Genomic DNA, 24,303 nt, shown 5'->3' on the forward strand with positions numbered 1-24,303 from the left:
AAGATTCCATGTAGTAACTAATCAAATGTGTTACTCAAAATGCTTGAATGGAAGCTTTGACAATTGATTGAGTGACCAGCCTTCAAGTAGGGAAATCAGCTATGACATACTCCTAGCAAAAGCACAAATTGGGAGTATATATATATACATAATCACAACAATGTAGAATAGGAAGGAGTCAACTCCAAGGGCTGCTCAAGCTATGTCTACTGATATCACACTTGCCAGACTGGCAGGAAGGGACGCCATTTTGGAAGGTGCGCCATCAGTCTTGCGGACCAGACCTGAAAAAAGTTGTGTACCGACGCTGAATGCTCCTCATGATCATGGTGTTTTAGGGGTGCCTACAGGTGGCTAGACTTGCCTGGGTCTCCGATAGTCTTCAGAATCACGCAAGAGGAGAAAGTCAACTGGTTCAAGTGGCCGTTATGTCAGGCGGTAGCCACCCCCCTACAAAAAAGCAAAAGTGAACAAAACAAAAAATCTTGGCATCCAATCCATACATTCTCACTTGATTTTGTCTCTGCGGCGGTGTTTTAGCATTCATAGTATGATAAATGCTTTAAGCATACATTTTCATGTTATGACAATGTCTTACCTTGCTTAAAGTAGTCTGCTTCTAGAATCAAGGAACAAATACTTTCAAGTGACCCTAAACAGCACAAAGGATTATTATTACAAGCGTGACCATTGTCAATTTCTGCCATTATCCCACTTTCTTTCTATTGCCGTTTACATGGACGATTTCACCATAAAGACAACTCAAATCTTAGCTTTATCTCATTTTGAATTGTCCGTGTTTATCGCTGCAAAAAAGAAATAATCATTTATACAACGTATATGTGATATTCACAAAGGCATGAAATAACATACTTAAGAGCAGTTGATTATTTGCTGTCTGGGAATCAAATATTGGGAACGTATCGTATACGTGATGTCAAAACAACCTTCATTGAAGAATGGATGCATCATTTAGAATGTATGATATCAGTAACAAAGATTTTGGCAGATGTTAAAAAGTATATATCTAATCATAAGCTCGCTTGAAAGCATATGAGGGAAATAATGTGAACGGATAAAGCACAAAGAATGTTCAAAATCAAATATTGACCTACAAAATAAACATATATTGATTTAATGCCGCATTTTGATGTTGGTTTCCATTGGCGGTCTGTTCAGAAACATTTGTGGTGGTCTTTTGTTCTGCTTGCACAGTCTTGCGGTGAACAATTTCACCAGAATGACTTTTTTTTGGGGGGGGGCTTCATGCACATGTGAGTTGTTTGCACATAAGTTGAGTTGCACGTGAGTTGTATGAAAACATGTATGTCCTCACCTGAAACTCGCAAAATTCCTGAGAAAAACAAACAAACATTAAACCACCTATAATAAAATTAAAAAAAATAAAAAATATATCCTGTGCCTCTCTGACCCTCCATCCTGGTGGTAAAAAAAAGCCCTCTGTCTCTCACCCCTGCCATTGGGGGAGGTTAAATGCTCAAACAACCGGACAACCTCTCAACCCCTTCCACCATTCTTGTGGGAGATAATGTCTTGTCCAACTTTTGTGAGTTTGACGCTGTAAAGTCTCATTTTGACAACTCGTAAGCACTTGCAGTTCAGTAAAGAGACCTGACTGAGTTGCTGTCAAGTCATGCTGATAGCTGAGTATGTGTGTCGCGTTAGCAATAGAATTAGTGGTTGGGTTCAGCCTTTTCTGAGAAGTCAAGTGGATTTAGTTGAATTGAAGCCATTGCTGCAACAATCCAACTAGCAACAACTTAACTCAAACTTACGTAACTAGAAAAGTGCTATGCTTTATAACATCTTGCCATGAGCTGATTTCATTCTATCTAGTCTAAGCAACACACATCAATGCTGCAATCATGTATTTTAACCAACTTAGTGAATAGACCTCGATATCTCACTGTGTTGTCCAGGCTGCTCGGTCCTGGCTATTCACTACTGATTTGCATTGAGAGTTTGACCTGCTCTGTTTGCAACTTGGTTCCCTTCTCCTTAGACCAACCGGGTATGCCTGGCCACCTTAGACCCACCATATTGATACCAAACTTTGTGCAGCCAACTGATCGACATAGTACATGCGTCTCTGATGCATAATAGTGAGCCAATTGTCCTGGTGGTTAAAATTACTGACTTCCTCTTTTGACCCATTAACACTATGGAAGACTGTGCTGAGTAATCCCAGGAGTTGAGTTTATTTCTACCATGAATCACATGTCCTTAAAAAGAAGAGCGTGGAGATATGATGTCATATGACGCTCAGAAGACGGATCCCAGTGCGGAGTGGGCCATTGGTGGTTCTGCTTTGGCTTAAGCCAGTTCTAAAGATTAATACACCTCTACCGGCAGACTCTCTGAAGCAGACCTTTACAAAGAGTAATAAGAGTAATACCTTTATAAGAGTAAATACATGGGGTACTCCTAAATAATTAACACTGACAGTCGTTTCCTGATTATCTGGCACGTGTAGTTGGAGGCCCACACCAAATCTGTAACAATGTCTTTATTGTGTAGAGACATTCCATCTTAAAGAGAACTTTGTTGAGAAAATGTGGTCTTGTATCACCATAAGTGTTTCAGCAAATAATTAATACAGTAACATCTTTTATGGCTTTCCCAGGAATATAAAGCTTTTTCCAACAGATCTAGGTAAGAGATGACAGACTTCAAAAACTGCAGAGAACCGACAAAGCTCTTTGTCTTCTTGTGTAATTTGCCTGAATTTGTCCTTTTGTGTGTGTTCCAACCTACTAAACAATGCAACATCAGACAACAAAGTACATGACGATGAAAAAAAACACATCCCTTTTTGGGATCCATGGCACATATCCTGCTAGAGGAAGATGAATCGCGTTAGCCAGGAAGCCACACTAAGTGGCAAAACCTCAACTTGGTATGAATTACAAGAACAATGCCACGGACATGTTCACATCTGCGCTAAGACCCATAATAAAAAATGGAATCAAAAGCCCTTCCTGCTGAATCACGCTCTCTTCTCGGAGTTTATATTTAATTCTTCATTGTCCTACTACAGTTGTTTGTAAAATGACATATCCTTAAAAAAAAATAAAATAGTTATTTTTTGATTACGATATTGTTATGGAACGTTAGAACTGTAGAGGAAGATGTACTATTGTGTGTGGACATTTGTATGTTCTCATCCCAGGAAAAGTCTCCTCTGTATTTGCTAACAAGGTCAAGTATGGACTAAAGGTCAACACACAACATTTTGAATTGTTAGTTGTGACACAGAGGTGATTGAACTGACTTAAGTAATGGGCAGACTAGATGGGACGAATGGTGTCAAACTCTACGTGTCTTGACAGCCCTTGGGAGTAATTCATCTATCCACAAACGCTTGAGTTGGTGTTGGGCTGAGTGTTGTTGAGTTGAAGTCTTCTGCTGTGTTGGGTCAAATTGCCATTGAGTTTATTGGAGTCAACTTGCCACATTCTTAGGAGCCAAGCTGATTTTGTCGCGTTAAAGCCCTTTTCAACTCAACCGACAACCCAATTGCCGACACAACTCAGCTTTCATTTGTGTGACTAGACTATGAGCTGGTTGCTTTCAGTTAGAGTGCAGTAAGTTCTTCCTAGCCTGGATCCAGTCCAGGAGACACATTGCATGTGGTTGCCAAATAAGGGTCCATTTGTGATCAGGCCTCGAGTGCGAAGGGGCCCAATGGCTCTGTTTAAGACGCATCAATATTCATTGTTGTCTGGAAGCCTAAAGACGTGTTCTTCAAATGACACCGACCTTCTTCTCTTTTGCCAGCTCGATTTAGCAGAGATTAAAAGAAACGTTTGGAGAAGAGCCGCGGAAAGCAGCACATTATATCGGTGCCAATAGCTTCACTCCTGGCGGAATTTCTGTGGTCTCCTTTCCCACCCATGGAGAGGAAACTGGAAGGAATTTCAAACACATAACATATCTTGTCAGATCATACTTTGGGAAATAATTAGTATTAATATGAATGAGAAACATTTGGGAGACTTTATTAAGCATTGATAAATCTGTGACTTTCTCCCAGGTATAGTCAATCATGACGGATTAGCCAGCAATGACCGAACGGGTCCACAGTGTGGATGGTTTTTGTTGTAGTATTAATAGAAATTCAATTTATTTTTATTTTAGTTCTAACAGGAGGTTTGCAAAATATCTTTCGCTGTTTATTCCAACCTTGTCCTTGAACGTGTAAGAAAAACAACAACAGCAAAAATCCCTTTTTCAGGCAAATACTGTGTTTCGACCCCAATGAAGTCATTCACGCTTGCAATATAGCATGAGTCAAGTATGATGACATCATGTTTCCTTCCTTTTATAGACGTGTAAATTCCACCTGTTTTCTCTGTTGAATATTTCTGTGACCATGGACTTCCTTTCACGCTCCAAAAGGGTATTAGTCACCAGATTTTCCAAGTATATGGTCCCCAATGGGCTATAGGGTTCTTGGGAAAAAAAAATAGCTCCAGTTAGGGAGAGGCTGTATCTTTACTCCAAACTCTGTAGCCAAGAACTCTCACAACACTCAGCCAGCCACAGGGTTTTCAAGTGTTTAATAAGCTGCAACCTTTGCAAGCTACCGGCTCTCACACCTACGTCCAACAGTTGTCCCGACTCTGTTGGACGGGCAACCCGGGCACGCTCAGTTTACGATTGATCCATTTAGTGACCAATTTTCTAAATTATCCAAGGCTGTTAAATATTAACCCTGAAGATTCTATGTAGCGACTCGCCAAATGTGTTAACCAAAGGGCTTTGAGGAAAGACAGGCTTACTTGTATGGTGAGTATGAGTGCAGTCATGTCGAGATCAAACCTGTCGTGCTGCCAGTGCTCACCACTTAATACATATGGGTAACACCAAAGGGGGTAAATTAATTCTTATGTATGTTCAAATATAACATGGGGCAGAGAGAGCCATGTTAGCCATGTAACAGCCATGATGTATATTCTTTGCATGCAATAACTCTAAAGGACGAGGCAGCCGAGACCCTCCTGTTATTAGACAGCAAAGCCCATCACCCCAGCCATTGTCAGCAGCAGCTGAAGATGACTATTCCTGATAAAATGTACGATCTCTATTTATTTCCCGCGAGGCCGGCGCATGGCATTTATTGACCATTCTTAAGTTGGAACTGGATTTTCTGGTGTCACAATAAACGTATTTCCTTGCTTTGTTCCAGAAAATATTTTCACATGTATTGAACAATAACCAAGGTTGACCATGGAAAAGACTCGCTATACAATATTATCGCGGTGTCACAGATGTTGGCAAGCAGACACGTTCGTACAAATGCTTAAGTTTCGTGATCGACTCTTAACAATACCTTTACGCACGGACATGAAGACACATTCTTTCTCCGCTCAGCAACCCAGCGAAAGTGGAACGCTACGTCTGCACGGTCAATTTAATAGGAATTTAATGGTTATCCAACGATTGGAGCGAATGAACAGGGCAGCGGTTTATTTTTTCAAAAGACGAGAGAATGAACTATAAATGCTTTAAACCCAGAGGATAGCCCAAGGGGCAGATTAGCCCTAATGTGATTTTCTCTGTATTATAATAGGCATACGGCCACCATAAGTGGTGCATTTAGGTTTGGTGCTGCCCTAGTCCTGACCCAGGGCAACGTCCCATCCAACGCTAGTATGAACCTCCACAGCTGCCAACCCTGGGATAAGATGTTATAGCGATCAGCGGTTTTGCGTCGGAGGGGCTGACACGTCACCCTTCCCCGCTGATCATTATTGAAGCAGATGAGGTGATGATCAAGAGATGATGATCTGGTTCAATGGACAGCTTAGAAGGTGTAGGAGGCAAAGAACATCACAGCCATCCCTCGCACTCAGTGCTTAGTACCTACTTTATAAGGGTATAATAAGTATATTAGCATAGTCCTCATTAAGCATCATGCCCCAGTGCCCACGAGCAGCCAAAGACAGTCACAACTTTTTCTGATAATGATGATTACTTGATATTCTTCCAGCTATCGCCTTCCACGATGTTGGGCTAAATAACCTTCTGTTCTGTTTGATGTGTTCTAATTACCTTCATTTATAGTATCATGGCAGCTGTTGATGCGGCGCGATTGGTAATGAATTGTATGAAGTCAGTTCTGACTCAGTTTGGGGTATATTACAGGGGGAAACTGAAAATTGCCACAGCTTAGTACATGAGACGGCAGCTGCTGGAAACAGATCTATATCTGGAGAGGTTTCTTTAAATAGAACAGTAACTTTGTTCCGGTCAGTATTGTGCTTTGCGACGGTTCAACGCTGGACAGATGGGTTCCTACATTAAAGGGCATTGTCTCTTGTGTTAATGAAACACAATAAAGCCTGCCAAGGAATTGCACCCCCGCAAAGAAGTTAAAGGGTTAAAGCACTAAAAAAGTTTATATATTTCAAACCAAGCACCAATGTATATATATATATAAATAGTATATCTATATTATGTCTGAACTTGAAACAAAACCAAAGATGTGTATACCTTCCCCTCTACCTTAATTGTGTCAGTAAGTTACCTTTTCCCAATTAGACTGTAAGCTCTTCAGGGCAGAGCTCAGCTTTCAAGGTGAACGGAGAATTAGAATCTTAGAACTCATAACCCGCAGACTTCTCCATTACTGCTTCCACATGAGAAGGAACTTTATAACTATGTGATCATTTAAGGAACTTCACTTCAACGAGGAAAAGCTTCAGCGGTTCCTGGGTCATTGCTCTATGGTTGTTGGAGTCCAGCTCACGGTATGTCCAGGTAGAGGTGGCTGTTACAAAAAGTGAAAAGGCTCATAGTAATCGGAATAATACCCTTCATAATAGCCCTTGAATTTTGTAACATACATACATGCCCCAGGCTGCTTTGAGTTGCCAAATGCAAGCATTGGATCTGAGCCACGTTTACAGCCAAGTGAGGAGACTGCAGATGGTGGCCATGGGAGAAAATGGACATTGAGCATTATTCAGGTCAACAGATGAAGATCGTCATAGACCATACTGCAAATTAACAAGAACAACGTACAGCTACTTCTTAAAAAATCATTTTTTTAGTAGGCCTCGTTAGTAGAAGTCTTATGGCCAAGGAACATCCATTGAGAGTCTTCTTATGTTGGGATTTGCTGTGGCCTTATTTTTGAATCAAGATTAGAGGTGGCCCATCTGAGCCAGGCTCAGTAACTGAATACAGGACTCAAACATAGAATTAGCTTGTTTGGAGCCCAGAAAAAGCCCAGAGTGACTTGCCCAGGTCTTGCTAGTATTTTGCTTCTTGTAATGCTTGGCTCAAAGTAGAAGCTGGGCTGTGGTGTCTCGGGGGTAAGTTAATTACCCTCATCATAAAGTAGACCCCTACCAATAAAGCAAAATGGAACTGTTTTCCATTCATGGGTATGGGTTGGCCCCAGCTGTCCACTGTGGGGGTTCGAAATACTCAACAAAGTTTACTGGGGGCTTATTTTGTGAGCCATTGTTACAAGTAACCTTGTATACAGTATACATTGCATGGCTTTTGAGACTATGTATCACCACCATTAGTTATAGAAAATGAATGCGGCCTATGCTCACACACACACACGCGTTTCTGATTATATGTCTCTTTTTAGAACTTGGATGCCCTCTGGGGTAATCCTTTTTTGAAAACCCTAAGATGCCGCATCAGTGACAAGCGTCTTGCAACAATTTGCTACATTATCTCTCTTTCTAACATAGCCACCAGCACTACAGGCTTGGCTCTGACACCCCGAACAAGAGCGTTCTTTTTATCCCTTTTTCAATAGCTTTGTACATTTAGACTTTGGAGTATTGTCACTAATGCAGCCAACACAGGAAGAAGCCCAGGGGTTCATATCTAACACAGGCATCATTAAAAACAAAACACAACGGCCAGTTAACATTTCCATTGCGTTTCTGGATTCACCGTATTTTTAGAAGGAAGCAATTTAGGCAACTGAGTCTGATAGTCGTATTTTATGAATTCCCCCAAAGGCAAAACCATTCCTTTTAATACTGGTTACATTTGATCACATTTACATAATGTTTAGCATCACGGTCTTTTTGATATGTTGGCCACTTAATCCAACAAAGGAAGGATTCCATTTGCCTGGGGATCTACACCATGTCGGGGGGAAAGAACCACCATGTTCCTAGAGCCCTGCTGTTATTACGGATACTGCAGTGGGGTTTCATCTGGTCAAGTCATGGTCTTTCCACCAGAATTCACTCTGCTAAAGTGATTGAATTGGTTAGATTCTAGTAAACACGTCCAACAGAAAATACGAGACAATTATAATCTTCTTGGAATCAGTCAAGTGTTGGTGTGAAGAACTTCAACACCAGAGCTAGAGACGTGTCGTTAATATTTATTTACGAACAAAGGTAATGATTGACTCAAAGACGAAGAGGTGCTTGGGACATTCCACCTGATTACACAGATAGAAGGCTATGTTCAGCTGATCAACCAAGGCCGTGTAACTGACACTGTTGAGAGACTGAACATTAGGTTATGGCTTCAGAGAACCCAACTAAGCATGAGGAATGTTGAGGATAACGACTTGAAAACCTATGATTTATTTAATATCTAAGTACTAAGTCACTTGTGGAAATGGTTCCAAAGATCGTTGACTATTTTATTTATGATATATTTGAGAACAATGAGGAAATGTGTAGAAGTAGATAAGTTTAAAGTAGAACTGAGTGTACCTATGGACTCCAATGGAAGTTGATGTCTACATATAAACTCTTGAGTTAAATACATGTTTTTATTGGTTGATCACTGAAATCAATCAGGGCTCGACATTGGTGCAGCTCTGGCACTTTAAGGTCAGCGGCCGCTTAATGATGTAGTGTGATGAGCCAAGTATTTCCACCTGCTGGCAACATGCTGCAGGACCCAATTTGCTTGGTGGGTCAGATGGCCAGTCTGGACCTGGAAACCGGTGCACAAGTGTTCCAACCAAAGTTGATGCTTTCCCCCCGTCTTATCTGTGAATGGCTCAACAAGGATTAATACTCTGGAGGCTCCCAAAGGTACCGAGCTTACATGGAAAGTTTTTATTATATAATTATATAATTAATTGTGGGTCAATATGTAGACATTACTTAAAATGGCAAAGTCTGATGCTGGAGTACATGTTTACATTGTTCCACCTTAACAGCATGATAACAAAGTTAAAAAGAAGGTTTTATAATTAAAAAAGGTTTGGCAATTTAACCAATATTTCTAGGAACTTCGAGAAACATAGAAATATTGACTCAGGCGGCAGATAAGAACCAGTCGGGCCATCCAGTCTGCCCATTTCATCTAATTTAAGACTCAGGTCTTAATCAGTTCTTGATCTTGCTTTAAATTCAGAGTAGGTTTATGCATACTTAATATATGTTTAAATTCCCTTACTGTATTAGCCTCTACCACTTCTGATGGGTGTTTGTTCCATTTATCTACCGCATTCCCTGGCTACTGGGAACAAAGAAAAGCACCTTAAAATAATGTGCTTTAGTTTGCAGTTGTTTTAAGTAATACACACAAATTAGGTCCAAATAGAACTTGCCATTTTTTTACAGAATGGTGTGTCTGCCACCTAGTGGTCATATAAGAGAAAGCATGTGATTGCCTCTTGCAAGGACTGATATATCATGGGCATTTAGTACATATCATGTCTATAATCGCAGGCTGTTATAGGAATGGTAGCCCTTAGGGATGAGTTTTATTATGTCTCTAATTAAATAACAACTTAACCCGCTATATTAGGATTCAAAATATATACAACCGTCAGTGAATACTGAGGTTACCATTACAAATCAATAATGTTACTTTATAATGGGGCTATAGTTCTTGATTATAACTGCATTCAAAAATTATTTCTGATCCACGCATCTGGGATTTTGGAGAAGGTTGCCTTTCGCTCTCTTGAAATTTGAGCGGGACAGAGATATCTTCAACATCTTAAAAGGGAAGTCACATGGAAAAAATAATATCTTTTTTATTATTAAATATTATTGTGTATATTGTAATATATCTTAGCATTGAAGAAAAGTGGCTTTTCTTCCATTTTTTGACCTTCCTGGCTTAAACACCACACTGAGCAGATCCTTTATGGTAATGCTAATGAAGTCCATTCCTCCATAGACCATGGTGTATTTGCTGAGCAGATTGCGATAAAGAAGCGTTCTAGTTCATCTATATATTTTTATTAGATGAGTTTCCGGTTACAAATCAAATAAAATACCAGTACATAAGAATATCTGACCTAAACTCTTGGTACTTTTAATACAGTTTAATACAGTTACTAGTGATGCTAGTAATATAATCGAAGTTAAGATGGGGGTTCCCACACTAAGAAAATTTTCTCATCATCTCAGAGTCACAGCGTAGGCAGATAGGAAATAACTAGTTTCGAAAATACACCACAAAGGTTTTTTTAAGCAACAAAGGGGTTTTTTATGCTAAAAGCGTTGTCTTCACGTTAATGAAATGTGAAAGCGTCAACGTGCACTTTCAACCTATCCACCCCTCCACCACACCCGGTCTATTAGCACAGGAAATATGGTATGAAAATATCAATGGTGGAGGCACTATAATGCCTCTATAAGATAAAATAGGGCCTGTTACTACAGCTAGCTGGTGGACGGGGACACCAGGTGGGTTGCTGGCCAACTGGCCCGCTCCATACCCACTGACTGAAAATCGGCCACTGGCCTTAAAGTGCCAGGCCGCCTCATCAAATCCCAGCCTGGCCCTGTGGACCGGTTAATTGCAGTTTCTGGTTTTTAAACACTAGCTAGTGGGTGATCCCAGGGTGAGAGGTGATTAGTTGTATCAGGTTCCTCATTGGGGAACATTTGAAAAGGCAACACATCCAGGGCCTATTGGGAATTGGGTGCTCCGGAAGACCCAGAATCACGCTGAACAAGAACGTTTTCCTAGCTTTGCTTTATATGCCGTACTTTATGTTATGTTGCCCTGAGCCAAGGACATTTCTTCTGCTCACAGCCTCCTCTTGGAGAAATGGACTAAGTGGCTTAATCGGAAGCTCATCATGTAGATAAACTGCTAATCTAGGAGTTCCCGGAGGGGGAATTTAACTACTCAAAAGCAAACTAATCCTGTCTATGATGATATGCGAGTTTGTTGTTGAGAATTTTCCTAAAACCTTACATAGAACATCAAATCCTATAGCATCAGTCTCATTTTACGTCCACAACCTCCCTGATGGGACTACCTGATGGGACAACCTGATGGGACTACCCATTCCAGGAAGAGGGAGTCTATTATCTGACCTGAAACCCCTTCAACATCCCCAAAGCCCAGTATGAATGGAAGAAATGGGCGAATAGACCCAAAAGGCACATAATTCATATTTTATTCTTGTGTGTTTAGACCGGACAACATCGATACGCCACCACCAGTACCACAAACAAAACCTGTCAATCCCGCTTCTCGGTATTTAATATTATTTTCTTTGCATTATATATTCATTTAATAAAATAAACGTAACTGCAAATACAAACAGAACAAAAATCTACAGTTTCCAAACAAATGGAAACGGCACGTTCGAGCCACTGCATTAAATAAGAAACCCTTCCCCCGGCTTCCTTCCCCTTTTTTTTTCTACATCCTGTTTCCTTTTCCTGTAGACTTGGAGTCTATATCATTGGTGGATCAAATACCGATGTGTGCTATTATTTTTAAGTTTATCGTGGTTTCTCAACTTGTTTCCCGGTTTCCTGATTACAGTCCTGCCAAAACACTTTCTGATGGAGGCTAAGATGTGTTAGAGAGCCCAAGACACTAATTGTAAGGGTTGTCCTGAATTTCACCGGAACACTGCGCAGATTGAACGTGAATGTTCTGATAAAATGTTTCCAACCAGAACTAAACATACCTATTTCACTATATATTATATATATATATATATATATATATATTTTTTTTTTTCTAGAGGTTGACGTACGTGGAAAGAATATGCGAGATAACAAGTGATGAGGTCCCCGGCCGAGACGTTATGTTCTGGAGAAAGTACCGTTAGTTATTAACCAACATTTTTTTTTTTTGAGGGACTCCCTTGGCATGGTATTAGAATCCTGTGTCATTATACTCTAGAAAAGAAAATAAGGAAACCAAGTTTGTTGATGTCTCGGGTTCCAAGCCCCAGGATAACCCTTTATCTTTGCAGAAGTTAGGGATAGAAGTCAGCCTGCAGATGCAAATACAAATGCTTCAGGATTGCCTTGAGAAGAAAGGAGATAACACGTCAGCCCCGAAGAAAGCCCATAGAACACACATCTATAACTCACTTTCTGTACACTTTGTGAGGAACAGCAGTAGAGCAAAACCACAGATTGAATCTTTGATGGCGAGTTACCCACACAGTGCGAAGGATCATTGAACTCATCGTAATTGTCTTGTGACATCCGGTAATATGCAAATTGCAGCCAGCTTCTTCATCTCCATTAGGTTTAAATATTTTTTTTATTTTGTATTCTTTTTTGTCACTAGCTGTGGCTTTTCATCTGAATATATTTTTTTTTTTCAGTACACTAAAAGAGATAATATAATTTTTTTATTAATAAATTGGTCTGTTCTATATCCCATTCAATAAGTCACAGGCTGTGAGTGTATGTCCAGGTTTTTTAGGTATAACAATGTGTATTTTCACAGAGTTTGCCTCTGTTTTCATTTTTTTTCAATTTTAGGGGGTTGAGGTATAGACACCTGAGGTTTCCAGGTTGACTAGTAAGGGGCACCATAGTCCAAGACGACACGCTGAGTTACAGTATATGCGTCAATAGACCTTTATATTTTATATGGGACCTGCCAGAAAATACAAAAAAAATACTTACCGTATTTTCCGGCATATAAGACGACTTTTTAACCCATGAAAATCTTCTCAAAAGTCGGGGGTCGTCTTATACGCCGGGTGCTGAAACTTACCGAGCCGGACTGGAGAATAACGATTCCCCACGAAGCCCCTAAAACTGTAGCGTATCTCTAGGGGAGGGGCGAGCGGAGAAGCCGCCTCCCCTGGGCCGGTCTTCAGGGCCGCGCCGAGGTAGGTGCAAGATCGTGATCTCCCCAACTAGCCCTGATCAGCGGGCGCCCGATGAGCAGGGCTGGTTGGGGAGATCACGACCTCCCTCTAACTAGCCCAACATTAGGGAGCTCGAGGTCTGGCACTTCACGGACCTCACGCTCCCACAACTGGATGGAAGACAGAAGATGAGAAAGGTAAGAGATGGGGAGAAAGGGGTGTGAGTGCAGTGGATGTGTATATATGTTGGTGTGAGATGGTCAGTGTCAGGCATCACCTAGAGTACCACAGACCGCAAGGCGTGGCCGCGCCTTTAAGAGGCCCGGCTGGACTTAAACTCGCTATGTCATCACCTAGTTCTGTTCCGGACTGAACCCCGCCTCTCTCACCTGGCCTCATCATCAGGCTTTAAAAGATCAACCTCAAATACCCAGTATCTGGTTGTTGTTTTTGCTTCTGGATGCGCTGTGAGTATTTGTCTGATTTCCTGGACTTTGAACTCTGCTCTGATACCTCGTTTCTGAACCTACACTGCCTGCCTGTGACCTTGGAACTGCTTTTGACTACGCTATTTGCCTTTGCCCTTTATACTGGAACTGTGACCTCGTTTATGAACCTACGCTGCCTGCCTTTGACCTTGGAACTGCTTTTGACTACGCTACTTGCCTTTGCCCTTTGCCCTTTGTACTGGAACTGTGATTTAGTATATGAATCTACACTGACTGCCTTTGTCCGTGGTGCCGGGTTTCTTTCGTTGGGACTGTTTGTTTATTATTGGTTGCTCATTAAAACACCTCGCTTATCAAATCTGCGCTACGCTCCATCCCTGTTTCTGACAGTCAGTGTGTATGTGTATGGTCAGGTGTGTGTAAGAGCAGTGTAGGTATTTGTGTGTTTGTAAGCTGGTGTGTATATATATATATATATATATATATATATATATATATTATATAGATATATGTGTGTGTGTAAAGGCAGGGGTGTGTGGTGAGGGAAGTGTATAAATGTGTATGTATGGACTGGCGTACGTTAGTATGTGTAGATATATATATATATGTGTGTGTGTAAGGGCAGTGTATGTATGTATATGTCTGTGTATGGACAGGTGTGTGTAAGGGCAGTGTATGTGTATATGTGTGTTTGTAAGCTGGTGTGTACGTGTATATGTGTGTAAAGGAAGGGGTGTGTGAGGGCAGTGTATGTCTATACATGTGTGTGTGTGGACAGGCATATGTTAGGGAGAGCTGACCCACCCAATCCAAGCAGGCTTTGTATACAACAACCAGCCAATCACCGGTAAGGTACATCACTTGCCGTGATTGGCTGGTTGTTGTATACTGGGTAGAGGGGTAGTCTTATACGGCGAGTATAGCCCAAACTCTATATTTTAACTGGAAAAGTTGGGGGTCGTCTTATACGCCGGAAAATACGGTAAGTTGTCTGAATATTAAATCTTAAGCCAGCTCCTTTACTCACACTCTCTGAATGTCTCGCTAACTTCTGTGCTGACCACTTCCGTGTCTCCCATCTTCTCGTTCTTCCTTTTCATGTTATTCTCTTTTCTCTCTTCTTTGTTCTATTTTATCTTCGTCTGCATCACCACGGACAAAACCTCCTGGGGAAAACTTCTGCCAAAATGGCGGAGCTTCTGGTGACATCCTCAACCCCAGAGGGTCGGAGTAGAGGATGCCTCCATAAGCTCCACCATTTTGCCCAAAGATAACCCTGTGTAAACTTCTGCCAAAGTTGGGGGAGATTCCCGTGACGTCCTCTCCCTCTGATTGGAGTAAATGTGGGCTTAGGACAACTAATTTTGTTTCCAAATTCAGAATGCTCAACCCCCCCCCTTTTTTTTTAAACAAAACGAATAGGCAGGAAATGGAATTTGTTGCTTAAAAATTAATGGGCCAAAAACTAACCAAAATAATTGTCTGAATCATTTTTGACCTATTTGCATATGTCTAGTGGCCAGCCGGAGACCCAGTGAAGCAAGGCTTTCATGGGTGATGATGTCCTTCATACTTTTTGAGCTCAACATGGAAGATGGCAGCCACTGAAGTAAGTGTTTGGGGGCAAATGGAACACTGCCATGGTCGGGCCTAGGGCAGCACCCAAGAATACACCAGAAGTAGACTGCCAACAGCCAGCAAAACAAACCGCCATTGCTTTGAGACCTTTGCTATCGTGGGGAGACACATGTCACTGTTTCATCCAGTTGTTATCCTCTATGATGTTATCCTTGCCGTTTCTTATCCAATTGAGTAAAAACCCAGTTTAATATGGATATCGAATGTCAAAATCAACTTTTCAAATATTTACAAAAATGCCGTTCTACAAATTAATTGTTTAGACAAATCATCAAGATGAGATAAACAGGCGAATCTAGGCTGTCTTTACGCTTAAAACCGCAACAGACATTGCGGGTTTCCTGCCAGGCTTAACAACTTGCATTCGATGTGAGTTTTTGTACTGGCGTTCTAAAAAAAAAAAAAGAAACTTATTTAAACAAAACAATGACAATTTAAACAAATGGAATGTTAATTTTGATATTTCTTGATCTATTATGATAAGCAAAATGCATCAGGTATCGTATAGTCCCAAGTCTATTGATTAGACGATGATTAGATTATTCTAAAAGTATTTTAACTTACCTGCTAGCTCTTCTCTTTAATGTAAGGTATTCCCCTCCTTGATTTGTCTTTGTGATGACCATGAGGTCCCGAAAGCTTATGTAATCTTCTTATGCATCTTCTTCTAGGTTGGTCCAAAAAAAGGTATCAACCAAAGACGCCATGCTTTACGATGACCAAATGTTTGTAGTTCACTCACCGAACCAAACAATGTCAATGAAAACTTGCTATAAAAACTGCTATATTATGGCTTCTGAAATCCAACGTTAATAGAGCTTTGGGTGGCTGCTACTTAGCACAAGAGACAATGCTAAAAGTGCCACATAGTAGGACTTTTTGGTGGGGATCCACATAGTGTGTTGAGGAAAGCAGGGCTGGAGACCACTCCTGTGCGATCAGCAGGTAAGAAGATCAGAGTGAAAATAGGAGCAAAGAATTAGCTCCCTCTTAATATAATAATAAAATAAATAAATCATAATTAAAAAAATTTGAAAAGTAAACCCCTGTGATGTCATCATGACATCATCAGGGGATTTTCTCTAGTTACAAGAGAGATCCTTGGAGTTGGCAGCTACATTGAAAGTGGAATGACCATATGAAATTAGATTGCCTGCTTGATGTGTTAAAGTGGACTGAAGTTAAATTGGTAAATATAACATTTTATATATATATATATATACACATCATCCAGGGCAAAAGTGCTAGTACATGTATATTTAAGAGTATACTTACATTAATTCCAGACTACTGGGTAAGCCATCAGGTAGGTAGTATGATCATGCGCATGCACCCACAGTCCTCTGTGTCATGTCATCGCTTCCTGTGACATATTGCAGTCTATATTTATATGATGATATCATCAGCACTAAGTACAGGCAAAAGATCTGCATGATGGCAAAGTGGAACTCCTAGCAAACTTTTATAACTATTATCATATTAAAAATATTGTGTTTTATTTTTTTTACGAGTTTTTGCAAATTATTTTCACTAGCCATTAGTCATACTTGCCATTTTATTGCTGAGCCCAATTTTCAATTATCCATTATCTGAGCCCAATCTACTAAACACCCTGACTGCTTATCATACTGTGGGAAACAATAGAATGGCTCAGTCTTAATCACACCGTTAGACTTCATTAGCATTGCCATAAAGCATCCGCTCAGTGTGGTGTCTGGGCAAGGAAAGTCACCCAAATCATCACCACCTTTGTGGTCTGAGGGTCCGTAAATAATGCTGTCAATGCTTATGTTTCTATATTTACTGCTGGATTTTTTTTTTTTTTCTTTCACATTGTTCGATTTCAAACTTAAATCAGCTTCCTTTCCATGATGAATAAAAGGTTAAAATGAACATCAGCCTGGTGTGGGCAGGACATTACCAACCACCCCGAGACACGTCATTACCAAAACACACCGTTTCTATTGACAATTTTCCACCAAGAGTGGATAAAACCAGCAACGGCACAAATACCTCTTATTTCCTTCTAGTTTTTTTGTTGTTTTTTTTACATTATGTTTGGATCTGACTGCAAAACCCCGGTGGAGGGTAAGAGGGGGTAACTAGAACAGTCTTTCAGCCTAGAATTCACGAAATGAGTAGAAATGAAAGCACGGAAAACCATTTCCCATCGTTAGTGGTGCGACTACAATAAGAGTGCTTTACTCAGTAGGCTTCCTGCTAAGCAGATGTATCGCTTACTTCGAGAGAAAAAGCTCTAGAAGTCTGAAATTCTCCTTCGACAGAGGTGAGTCCGAGTTCTGACCCGTTAAAAATGACTAGTTCATAATGTCCTGGGATGTGCATGTTGTGTTACATTTGCAGATTGTTGATTATTTTTGCATTGCTTCTAGTGAGTTTGACATGCATGCTCACACATCACATGGACTGGCTGAAAACATGTTACATGGTTACATGATAAGCGCATACCTACATGCTATATTTCTATATATACAAATGTATTCCAGGCTTGTTGTAAATGAATAACTCCAAAAAAAAAATATTAATAATAATAATAATAATAAATAGGTTAGAAAATATTTTACACTTGAGTTATATTAAAATTAAGAAAATTACATTTAAAAAAATCTTTATATATATATATATATATATATATACATATATATATATATATATATATATATATATAAACATATAGAACAAAATATATATTTTTCTATAGTTTACAGAAATGGAACCTCAGCGTGTGTTCTATTTTTGTAACTTCTGTGCGTTGCATTAAGGTTTGCTTTGCCGATATTTCTGAATGCTTTCATTAAGAAGATTTAAAAATAAATACACTAAACGTGAAGCCTCTCGCAGTTAGGGTCGGTGTAAAGATATCTGAATTGACCTGAAATAACCAAAAAAAAAAACTGTTTTTCAAAACTTTAAAATACCATGGTTATCTTTTTTTTGTTATTGCACTTGAAGTTCTTTTTAATTGCTATTACTATTTTTTGCAAATGCGTTTTGTCTCAGTATATCTCTATTTTACGATATTTGACAAAGACGTTAGTCCTAACGAGATGCTTCACTAATTAGGATTAGTCATGTCAAAAAAAAAATGACTCCGCTGACACCAGGGAAGTCCCACAGGAAACAAAAAAAATTTGCTCCTTGAGAATAAACCCCAGTGCTGTATACAGTCATAACCCCCCAGTGCTGTATACAGTCATAACCCCCCAGTGCTGTATACAGTCATAACCCCCCAGTGCTGTATACAGTCATAACCCCCCAGTGCTGTATACAGTCATAACCCCCCAGTGCTGTATACAGTCATAACCCCCCAGTACTGTATACAGTCATAACCCCCCAGTGCTGTATACAGTCATAACCCCCCAGTGCTGTATACAGTCATAACCCCCCAGTGCTGTATACAGTCATAACCCCCCAGTGCTGTATACAGTCATAACTCCCCAGTGCTGTATACAGTCATAAAACCCCAGTGCTGTATACAGTCATAACCCCCCAGTGCTGTATACAGTCATAACCCCCCAGTGCTGTATACAGTCATAACCCCACAGTGCTGTATACAGTCATAACCCCGCAGTGCTGTATACAGTCATAACCTCCCAGTGCTGTATACAGTCATAACCCCCCAGTGCTGTATATAGTAATAACCCCCAGCGCGGAATACAGCAATTAACCCCCAGCGCTGTATTCAGCAATAACCCCCCAGTGCTGTATACAGTAATAACCCTCAGCTCTGTATACAGTAATATAACCCCAGCGCTGTATACAGTAATATAACCCCAGCGCTGTATACAGTAATAACACCCAGCGCTGTATACAGTAATATAACCCCACCTCTGTATCCAGTCATAACCCCCCAGCGCTGTATACAGTAATAACCCCCATCGCTGTATACAGTAATAACCCCCAGCACTGTATACGGTACTGAAACATGGATTAGGCAAATAATTGAAAATAATGTAAACCAATAATATACATATATTGAACATTTTATGAAATGAATTATAAAAAAAATGATAATCAATTTTCCAGAAGTATTTTTGTTACTAAAAATAAAACTATAAAAACTTTATATTATTTTTTTAATTCTACTTCCTGTCCTCTTTTCCTCTTTCAAAGGTTGTTTTGCGTTCCCAGGGTAATTTCACTTCCTAATACGCTCAAACTTTCCTCTTCAACACTTCTGTTACAGCATCATACAGAGAATGTTATTTCAATTACATCATGAGCCTGGGGCAGAGCCGTAGCTAGCTCCTTTTGTGCCCAGGGCAGAAATTGAAAATTGTGCCCCCAGCTATTTTTTTTACAGAGGTTGTTTTATTTACACTGCTTATACACACACCTGTCCATAAACACACATACACGCTGCCTTTACACACACCTGCCCATAAACACACATACACGCTGCCTTTACACACACCTGCCCATAAACACGATTATATGCATACACTGCACTTACACATGACTGCCCATAAACACACATATACACATACTGTATACCTTATACATATACTGCCCTTACGCACTGCCTTAACACATAGACCTGCCCTTAAACACACATACTCACATACACTGCCCTTACACATGACTGCCTTTACACACATATACATGCACACCAGCTTACAAACATACAAATACCTACACTGCCCACAGACACACACACACACACTGCCCATACAGACACACACACCACCCACAGACACACACCAGCTTACAAACACAAATACCTACAGTGCCCATAAACACACACTGCCCATACACACACATTGCCCATACACACACACTGCCCATACACACATACACACACAGACATATATTGCCCACACACACTGCCCATGCACACACCAGCTTACAAATACACACATATGCACAGCCCTTACACCCCTTTCTCCCCATCTCTTACTTTTCTCATCTTTTATCTTCCGTCCTGTGGTGGGAGCACAAGGTCTGTCACTCCAGGCCTCCTGCTTTAGTGCTCCCTCATCACTTTGCGCCAACTATTGATGCAGAGCGCCAGGGTGACATCATTTGCCGGCGCTCTGCATCATTTGCCGGCGCGTAGTGATTAGGGAGAACGAAAGCCGAGGTCTGAATTGACAGACCTCGCTTTCCCTCTTGGTGGGCTAGTTAGAGGGGGATTGTGATCTCCCCAACCAGCCCTGCTCATCGGACACCTCCTCCCCAGACCAGCGCTTATGGTGGCTGGGTGCACACTGCCCACTTGGGCGCCTGATGAGCAGGGCTGGTTGGGGAGAGCTCAATTGTGCAGCTGCCTCGGCAGTCCCCTGAAGACCGGCCCAATAAATAAAGTAGCTTTAGGAGAAGCTGCAGCTCCAGAATTGTAGTGGTACACCTCATCCATGGTCTAGCATATAATGTCACTGATTACTTACTTGAAGCGACCAAACAATGGCAGGAAAGCACTCCTATTGCAATTACTGTGAGCACTTTCTGCATACGCATGGGGGATCTCGCTAGACTACCTCCTCAACCCTCACCGAGCCATCGCTGTTGCTGACTGGCGGTACGTTTATCACGTGGTAGGAGATGTGTTTAGCTGAACACATCTCCTGCGCTGAAAATAGCTGGGGTGGTGAAAGCTGACCAAAGGGGGCATTTGGAATGGAGACCACACAAAAATATATAGGGACCAGTCAGATGTCTGGAATGTCTCATTAACCTATAGTTCTCTAGCTTGTTAATAAGCTAGAGCTCCCTTGATGTCCAGGTCAGCCTTAAGCTGGACAAAAACTAGCTAAGAACGAGACCTGGCTAGGGAACTTAACTTAGAAATGAACTTTAACGTTGGCCTCACTTTTGTTTTATATCTTCCATTCATTTTTTTGTTTCTTCATTATTTACAGTTCGCGAATGAATCACAAACTTACGCAAGACACCTACATTTCTCGCGGAACAAAGAAAAAAACATGGTCAATATATCTGAACAAATGGCCATTTGCAACCCACCATACAATGAGAGCGAACAAGGCGTCATAGCAATGTACAGTGCCGTCCTTGTCATTGGATTGCCGGCGAACATCTTGACAACGGTTTTAACGCTGATACAGATACGAAGAAAAAATGTATTGGCCGTCTTCCTCTTCAGTCTCTCTTTAAGTGAACTGATGTACTTGGGGACGCTACCTTTATGGATCCTCTATGTAAAAAATGGCCACAAGTGGATATGGGGCCCGATGGCATGCAAGTTTACTGGGTATATATTTTTCAACAATATATACATTAGTATCTTTCTACTGTGTTGCATTTCCATCGATCGCTTCTTAGCGGTGGAATACTCTTTGGAATCCAGAGGAGTCAGACGACAACGGGTTGCCATTATCACCACTTTTGTTCTGTGCATGCTGGTGGCCTTAACCCACTCTACGACGTTCTTCATCAGTGATGGTGATCCAGAGAAGGGACAAGCCACTTGTTTTGAGACTTTACCAATGGCCCCCTTGATAGCTAATTTCTATTACGCTAGATTTGTTATTGGCTTCCTGATTCCTTTACTAATCCTTATTTATACCAACTACACCATAAAGCAGAGAATTGAAGCAAGTAGTAGCTTCACCGAGCACCAAAAAACAAAAGTAAAGTGCTTGGCCGTGACCATAATAATTATTTTTATGATTTGTTTTGCACCATACCACATTGTCCTGCTTCTCCGGGCTATCGTCCATTCCTTAAACCCAACCGATTCCTGCGGTTTTGAAGAAAAGGTGTATACCACTTACTCGGCACTTCTCTGCTTGTTAACAATGAACAGCGTGGCCGATCCTTTTATCTATGTCCTAGTGAGTGAAAATGTGAGGAAGGACCTCTACAGAGCGGTCAGAAGTTGGAGAGGAACGCTTTCTGTGAATACCAGAAGTGACAAAAGTCTGCAGCCCAACATTCCGAATTCTAGAGAACAGCAGGTTGAGAAGGAAACTTCCTCACAGATCACACACCTATCATAACTGGTGGTCCCGTGGTTCTAGCTATTATACATATGTTGTTTTGATAATGGGAATTATTAGCAGGACCTAGGAACCTATAGGCATACCTGGGAACTTCCCAGGACAGGCCACCGAGAACTCTCGCTCCTCTGTGGCTTCATGTGGAGATGAGACAAGCCACTCAACACGGAGGGAGATGAAGGCATTCTGGAGACCGGGGGAAGCAATGCTTCACCTCGAGCCTCCGGGTCAAACCTGGAGAGCTCCCAAGTATGCCTATAGGTCCTGTTTTCTGTTAAAACCACAGATTTATTCAGATTGCCGTACTTTTCCATTTAAAGCCCCATTTTGGGACCCTGGCCATTGTGTGGCTTATTAACAAAGAACTAGGATTCGGTAATTAACTAGTTATAACACCCTTTTTTTCCAATTTACATATTAACATAGAATTGGACAGCAGATAAGAGCCACTTTGCCCTGTTTTTCTGCTGAATAAATCACAAACCTTTTAAAGTCCTTGGTCTCGTCCTAGATTCAGGATAGGTGTTAAAGTACACCTGTCTACGACGTCTGCTAGAAGGCTGTTCTACTTTTCTGTTCTACCATCCTTTCCGTAAAGCACCATTTCCTTCTATCTAATGTAAGTTGACTCTTTATGATGCCTAGTTAAATATAAAAATTATTACATCCTCTTTTTTGAAACCGATATTTTCCAACAGAAGAGGAATGGGATGTTAACTTTTAAAATGTATTCTTCGACTTTATGTTAAACTGAGAGATTTTGATTTTTTTTTTTAAAAAAAAGCAAATGTACCGCTAAAGGGGTCAAGTTAATAGAGGAGCATTTTTCCTATTATATTTATATTTAAGGTATATTTATATGTATGATTTTCAGATAAAAATAACAAAAAATATAAATAAAAAAACCCGATTAAGCAAAGATGAATTTATTGTTGTAAAATGAAGTGGAGGAGTGTGTGGTACGGAGGAAGGCCTTTCAATCTGATTTTGCGCATTTGCTAATAAAACAATATTAGCATCACTTGTTCAAAAGCATCAGATTTTACGAAGTCATATATACACAGACATCATTGTAATAAAAATAGGTGCTGTTTATTTGGGGAAAGCATTGCAATACCATTAAAACCATGACTGCAAAATCTAAAATAACATTTTAGAACACACATATATATATATATATATATGTATATATATATATATATATATATATATATATATATATATATATATATATGTATATATGTATATATATATATATAGTTATAATGTTCTGACGACTGACAGGTGAAGAGAATAACGCTGATAATCTTGTTATGATGGCACCTGTCGTCCTACAATGGGCAACTTACAGGACTTAAAGGACCTGCTGCTAACGTCTTGGTGCAGAGGTCTAGTAGTCTTCAGAGGTCTAGTGGAGTCCATGCCGCAACGGGTCAGGGCTGTTTTGGTGGCAAATGGGGGATGTACACAATATTAGGCAGGTGGTCATAATGTTCTGGCTGATTGTCGCGTATGTATATATGTATATATATATATATATATATATATATATATATATATATATATATATATATATATATACACACACACTCAAACAGTATTTTTGTCCTTTTACTGGAGGAATAAAGAAATTAATAAATGAGGTCATTATCAATGCTGGCGGGTTTCTCACAGATACAGGGGTACTTGAAGAGTGGAACTAAAAAATCTAGGTCTCAAGTCAGAGCTGAGCCAAAGCTCATCATGGCTTGTGATGCTGGAAGAGTCCAACGGGACAGGCCCTCTGAATTAAAAGGTCCTGAAGTGTTTAAGGAACCAGAGGAAAAAATGAGACAGGGGCGGGCTGGCCCATGGGCCACTCCATGAGACAGAAAGCATTGATGAAAGCAATGCTCGCACATCTAGCAAGAAGCCTCTGAGAAGGTAAAGGGATGAGGGGAGGGAGTCAGGCAAGCGGGGAGAGAGAGAGTAAGGGAGGGAGGCACAGAGAGAGTGATTGAGAGGGCAAGGGAGTACGATCAGGCAAGGGGGGAGAGAGAGACACTACGAGAGTTAAGGAATGAGTACGTATGTTAGAGTGTAAAGTGTGTGTTAGCATGAGTGCACAAGTGTGTGTTAGCATAAGAGTGCATTTGTGTGTTAGTATAAGTGTGTATTAGCATATGTGCATATGTAGTTGTGTGGGTGT

The 24,303-nt window shown here is 40.6% G+C and overlaps 1 protein-coding gene across 1 annotated transcript; it reads left to right on the forward strand.

Annotated features, from left to right (window-relative positions):
- Window positions 1-17,148: 17,148 nt before the first annotated feature.
- On the forward strand, window positions 17,149-22,276 carry GPR132 (G protein-coupled receptor 132). Its single transcript, XM_053475582.1, has 2 exons — window positions 17,149-17,425; window positions 21,018-22,276. Exon 2 carries the CDS (start codon window positions 21,081-21,083, stop codon window positions 22,113-22,115), a length of 1,035 nt encoding a protein of 344 aa, XP_053331557.1. The 5' UTR covers window positions 17,149-17,425; window positions 21,018-21,080; the 3' UTR covers window positions 22,116-22,276.
- The last annotated feature ends 2,027 nt before the right edge of the window (window positions 22,277-24,303 follow it).

This window comes from Spea bombifrons, chromosome 9, assembly GCF_027358695.1.
Source record: "Spea bombifrons isolate aSpeBom1 chromosome 9, aSpeBom1.2.pri, whole genome shotgun sequence".
NCBI classification, from domain to species: Eukaryota; Metazoa; Chordata; class Amphibia; order Anura; family Pelobatidae; genus Spea; species Spea bombifrons.